General features: G+C 39.6%; 1 protein-coding gene across 3 annotated transcripts in view; it reads left to right on the top strand.

Moving 5' to 3' along the window:
* The window catches only part of LOC112149032 (von Willebrand factor A domain-containing protein 5A), a 307,412-nt gene that overhangs the window by 289,481 nt on the left and 11,820 nt on the right, over positions 1-6,111 (top strand). Inside the window, exons 6-12 of one of the 3 annotated variants that reach the window (XM_036214768.1) lie at positions 82-257; positions 342-430; positions 870-1,014; positions 1,444-1,523; positions 1,605-1,719; positions 1,815-1,988; positions 5,391-5,491. The exons of the other annotated variants lie outside the window; for them this stretch is intronic. Coding sequence (XP_036070661.1) covers positions 82-257; positions 342-430; positions 870-1,014; positions 1,444-1,523; positions 1,605-1,719; positions 1,815-1,988; positions 5,391-5,491 — 880 coding nt within the window. The remainder of the gene's footprint in view (positions 1-81; positions 258-341; positions 431-869; positions 1,015-1,443; positions 1,524-1,604; positions 1,720-1,814; positions 1,989-5,390; positions 5,492-6,111) is intronic. 3 annotated transcript variants of the gene reach the window in all.

Here is a 6,111-nt window from a genome sequence, read left to right as displayed (position 1 = left end):
GACCCCGAAAGGGAAGAAGCGGTCTGGAAGATGAATGAATGAAATGTAAATGTGTGTTTTCTGGTTCCTCTTGTGTTTCAGGCACTCTGATGGGTGACCCTGTGGTGATGCTGAGTCTGTACCCAGAATTCCCAGAGTCTATGATGTCCTCACACGTCTCATGTGGAGAGTTTGTGTTCTTGTTGGATCGATCTGGAAGCATGGACTCTCCAATCAGTAACAGGAACTGGCAAGAAACTCGCATCAGCAGTGCAAGGGTATTCAACAAGAGTTCATTCAGTCATGAAAACATTCATATCTGTGTGAGATCTTGATCTTCATCAGCTGCTTTCATTTTTCAGGATACTCTGCTGCTCCTGTTGAAGAGTTTACCAATGGGCTGCTACTTCAACATCTATAGTTTTGGGTCCAGATTTGATCAAGTTTTTCCGTCAGTGATTTACTTTAAAATATCTTTAAAATCTTATTAATATAAATATTAATTTTTACTTCCACTCACTGTTTTTTCTTTTAAATGTTGTCTACTTAAAATAATTGTGTGAATTATCTTGGTAAATGTGTCATGGTGCAGTCTTCCATTTGATCTGATTTCAGGAATAGCATGGAATACAGTGAGGAGAGCATGGAGGAGGCTCTGAAGAAAGTTGAGGGGATGCAGGCTGATCTGGGAGGAANTTTTGGGTCCAGATTTGATCAAGTTTTTCCGTCAGTGATTTACTTTAAAATATCTTTAAAATCTTATTATTATAAATATTAATTTTTACTTCCACTCACTGTTTTTTCTTTTAAATGTTGTCTACTTGAAATAATTGTGTGAATTATCTTGGTAAATGTGTCATGGTGCAGTCTTCCATTTGATCTGATTTCAGGAATAGCATGGAATACAGTCAGGAGAGCATGGAGGAGGCTCTGAAGAAAGTTGAGGGGATGCAGGCTGATCTGGGAGGAACAGAGATTCTTCAGCCTCTCAAACAGATTTACAGTCAGCCCTTCATCTCCAACCAGCCTAGACAGGTAATTCCTGTTCATTTGTGTTTTCCTCTCATTCATAACTCCACATGTAGAAATCACAAGTTCATGATTTTCAGCAGAATATATACAAAAGTGTTTATACATTTTCTCATTTCAACAATTTTGTGGCAATTAAGACCATAATCTCACACAGGGTTTGTATCTGCTTTGATTTTTTTGCTTTTTTCTTTGACTCTGGTATGTGGTAATAGATAATGTACGTTTAAAGCTCTTCCTAATCATTTAATCCTTCAGTAATGCTTTGGCCATTCCTACACATCAGGAAATGCCACTCACCTTGTTTCTGTCCAAGTTTTTAAATGTCTGTGCTTCTATTTTTTTTAAATCTTGTATTACAAGTTGTAAACTTGTTTTACAATAACAGGTTTTTCAGCTCAACTTCTCTGTTTAACTTCTGTTTGTCTCTTTCAGCTGTTTGTCTTCACTGATGGAGAGGTGGGGAACACAAAGGAAGTTCTGGATCTGGTTAAGAGGAATGCAGCTTCTCACAGGTGAAACCACTAAAACACAGACTCCCAGCATGTGTCCTGTGCTTGTGTGTTGTGTGTTTAACACCAGTGTGTTGTTTGTAGGTGTTTCTCTTTTGGGATTGGAGAAGGAGCCAGCTCTGCTCTCATCAATGGGTTGGCTCAGGAGGGCAGAGGTCACGCTCAGTTCATCACAGGAAGTGACAGGATGCAGGCAAAAGTAAAATAGAACAAACTTATGATTAAAATTCAATAATATATCGCTATTGATCAAAATAAACATTTGTATTGTGTTCACTGTTTCCTAACCATCAGGTGATGCAGTCACTGAAGTTTGCACTACAGCCTGTTGTCAAAGACATCTCAGTCACATGGGATTTACCAAAGGGAGTGTCTGCCACTGTCCTCTCTCCACCAATCACAACCATTTTCCAGGGTCAGAGGTCACTGCTTTATGCCCAACTCCGTGGAAAGGCACTGGTGAAAAAGGTAACTGTCATCTCAATGTACCCTAGATATGGCACTGCTTGTCCGGCAGCTCCTTCAACAGTTTACACAGTCTTCACAGGGTGGCTTGAGAAATGTTTATTGTAAATTGATACAGGTATTGTCGTGACTTGTGATCCAGTATCTAGCAAGAACTGAAAATTCATATCAGCGATCGTAACTTGGCTTCTGCATCTGGATCCAATCCAGCCTCTCAGCAGACGGGTCTTTTCAGTTGAAGTGTAATGTGACTCGATGCTACATTTCAACGTTGGCTGCTGGTTGGGACATGGTTGGTCCTCCGCATTTCCTGCGGTTGTCCCTCAACAGGAACTCCCTTTAAAGGGTAACTAAACAGGGAAGTTGGAGGCTGACTCCACCCACAGCTGAAATCCCAAAATCTAGTCAGAGGGGTGGGGCTTGGCTGTACTGTTATCATTACTATAACTGCAGATTATGATGTCAGACTTCTGAAACTTGTATGGTTTGACAGATCACAAAATTCAACTGTTATACCCCAATTCAACCTGCAGAGGGCAGCACACAGACGGTTTTTGACTATATTTTCAAGAATTTAACAATTTTATTTTAATTTAAATTGGTAATGACCAATAGACAGCCCCATTTATAGAGGTCAAAAGCCCACAAAGTTGATTTAGGGTGTGATTACCCTTTAAAGAAGAGTTTTAGTGAAGGTTTTGCTGCCATTTCTTTTGTTTATTCTTCTTTTTCATGGATGCAACTCTCAAATTGGATTGTTGTCACAATGGGTTTTTATGTGTCCATCTTCACCGCAGTTAAAGCAGTAACGTGGCTTCGGTCCTGGAGATGAAGGTTTGTGGAGAGTGCGAGTCAGTTTGCTGTTCTTGTTGGAAGAAGCAGATTTGTACGGACTGGCTGAGTGGGAGAGCCGTCAGCTGCTTCTGTGTGTTGGCTACCTGCTGGGCGAGCTGCTGCGTGATGGGGATTAGGGCATCAGTCTTGGATTCTTCTGAAGTAGAAGTGTAGGCATATTGTGCATGCGCCACGGGTCTGGCTTTTGAATCGAGGTGCTGCTTCATACACTGAGCTTCAGTTCGGCGTAACAGTAAGAGGTCGGAGAAAGGTGTTGGATCAGTCGATCCAAGAAATCAGATTATTGTCCCAGCAGCTGCCACAAACTGGTTTAGGTGGTGTCGGTCTACACTGTTGGCATTTGCTCCTCCCCTCTTCAAAGCCAGAGCAATTGCAACTTGCAGGCGTTGCAAGTATGCAGATGGCTTCCACCTGCTCATCTCAGAACAGTTCCATAAGCAGGATCTGCAGGTAAGTCTTTGGTAGAGCGTTTGGTTTTAGATGTTTCAACATATTTGCTGCTGGTGGGTCGAGGCTTTCAGCTATTCTTCCGGTTCTTTGTAAATCGGAAAGGAGGGAGCGGCTATAGACTGAAGTTGGGTTGACACAATATTTTACGAACAAATATTTACAGTGTTTGACAACTTTAAAGTGAATGGCCATTTACACTTACATACAGTGTATATAAAAGCATTTCAACTCAGGATCATTAACAGCAATGCATAATTATCCAAACATTGACATGTTAAGTGTCCAGTAAAAGTTCATTTTAGTGCTGGAACTCATTAACTCTTGGTTGAACCATAGAGAAAAAAAGAACCCACAGTGGTTCTATTTTGGATGTTTGGGTTAGGCGTTTATGCCACTTCAATGGATGGAGTTGAGATGGGAGGTTTTTTTTTTTTTTTATGTTGGCTACGAAGAACCCAAAGTTCAACTTCTACTCAGGCATGATTATAACTTAAAAAAAACTCCCATGCAAAGTTTCATTTTTTCACTGACATATTTTGTTCTATTGGAAAATTAGTTACAAACATAATTCCAGTCCTCACAATATCCCAATCTGGAACTGCAGATATATCTTACATAATCATAAATCTTTATTTTTAGAACATTGGTTTAAGGAAGGGGGCTGCACGGTGGCGCAAGTGGTTAGCGCTCTCGCCTCACAGCGAGAAGGCCCCGGTTCGAATCCCGGCTGGGACCTTTCTGTGTGGAGTTTGCATGTTCTCCCCGTGCATGCGTGGGTTTTCACCGGGGACTCCGGCTTCCTCCCACCATCCAAAAACATGCCTCATAGGTTGATTGGCGACTCTGAATTGCCCCTAGGTGTGGATGTGAGAGTGGATGTGTGAGTGATTGCGGCCCTGCGACAGACTGGCGACCTGTCCAGGGTGTACCCCGCCTTCGCCCTTCAGTAGCCGGGATAGGCTCCGGCACCCCCGCGACCCCGAAAGGGAAGCAGCGGTCAAGAAGATGGATGGATGGATGGATGGATGGTTTAAGGAAGGAATTTGGTCTGTAACAGAATTATTAGACATTAATGATGATTTACTTTTTTCAGAGAATTTAGTGCAAAATGTAATATTGCATACAGAAATCAATATAAAAGGTTTGTAAAGCTATACCTAAGCCTGTAATTTGATTGGTTGAAAAACCTTTCCAAAAAGGATATAAATCCAAATTTGATGCCAAAGTAAATAATCAATTGACTCAACAAATATTTAGCAAATAACTGTTTCCATCTTTTTCATCCCGAATTTCAATTTTAAAATACTTCTCTAAAACTGATGCCGAATATTTAAGATCCTTCTTTTTCAAGCTTCCTATTGCTCCTAAAGCCAAAGAGATTCATTTTAAAACTTTTGAGAGGATTTGTTTCATTGGTTCACTAATTTTCTTTGTACCCCTGAACTTAAAAAATAATTTTTTTTGTTTTGTTTGATTATTACAAATAAATAGCACTCTATAATAATTAACACAACAATAATACTTTGTAAATATACATAAAAGCAAGTTTTTAAAATCCACTCTTGTCTTGTGTCTTTCGTAGGGAACTACAACTTTTTTTCTCTTGTGCTAAACATGTTGAAGCCAAAATTGCTGTGAAACTTTACAATGAATCAGAAAGTATTTGACTTTTAGAAAATCTTTTTATTTTAAGATTTTTTTCCTTTTTTTTCATCTTTATCCTTATGTTACATTACAGTCTTCTTGTTGTTATTATTATTTTCTCTCTTTGCTTGCATCCCTTGTGCGTCTGTTGTTTGGACTTTGAAATTGTTATTAAAGACATAAAAAAAGAAAAGAATATATATATATATCCCAGCACCCTTATAACTACATGCGATTCACGTCACGAAATGGAGGGCTGTGAGTGGCTGATTGCCCCATGTGACTCAGAGACGTCACCGCCGCAAGAAGCGGAGGTGACCAGTAATGTAAAAAGAAGGAAAGGGCAGGCAAAACAAAGCCAGCTTTTCTACCAGGGTTACATTATATTTAGGCTTTGTGTATTAATGCGTGTGTTTGTATATGTGTTGGTCTTTAAACTGTATTTTCTTTTCTCAGAGTTCACTAACAGACTGCAGTGTGACGGTGAATTACACTCTGGCAGATCATCCCTATAAGAACCAGATGCAGTTTGACCTGAATCCTGCAAAGGACACTGGGTAAAACACATTCATTTTATTGTGATTTTTTAATAATTGTATCAACAATAATAGTTTTTATTCAAAGACTCCTCTCTGGATCTCAATGACACTGTAGCATATTTAGAAGTTGCAAAAAAAACATGACGGATGTCAAAATTTCAGTTTAAACAGATGAGTATTGAGTGAGGAAGTGAAGAGAATGAAATAAGTTATAATTCTGAGTTCAGAGCAGTTGTAAGATCTACTCCCCATGCTGGTGAGTCGATCACAGACTTGTGAAAAGAGTGAAATGATTCATCTGAAGGGAGGGAGAGACAGAGTGAGAGTCAATGGACAGGAAAAACTGTTGGTTTTGGAAAATCTAGATTTTGAAAGACAGTCAGAGAAGAACCAGGGTGTCATTGTTGTGAAGCAATCAATGAATGAAGCGTATGGAAGGTGGGTTTGCTGGTGAGGTAGAGTTGGGTGTCATCTAGATATCAGTGGAAGAGTATGACATACAGTGATGCAAAAAAGTATTTAGTCATCCACCAACTGTGCAGGCTCTCCCACTTAAAAATATGAAAGTGCTTCTGTGTTAATGGTGTAGTTTTTTTCTTGTATCTATACTTTATACGCAGTGTTGAGATACAACTTTT

The sequence above is a fragment of the Oryzias melastigma genome, linkage group LG13, assembly GCF_002922805.2.
Source record: "Oryzias melastigma strain HK-1 linkage group LG13, ASM292280v2, whole genome shotgun sequence".
Taxonomy (NCBI): domain Eukaryota; kingdom Metazoa; phylum Chordata; class Actinopteri; order Beloniformes; family Adrianichthyidae; genus Oryzias; species Oryzias melastigma.
Note: the sequence above shows the minus strand (reverse complement) of the source record. Positions and strands in the feature narration are given on the sequence as shown.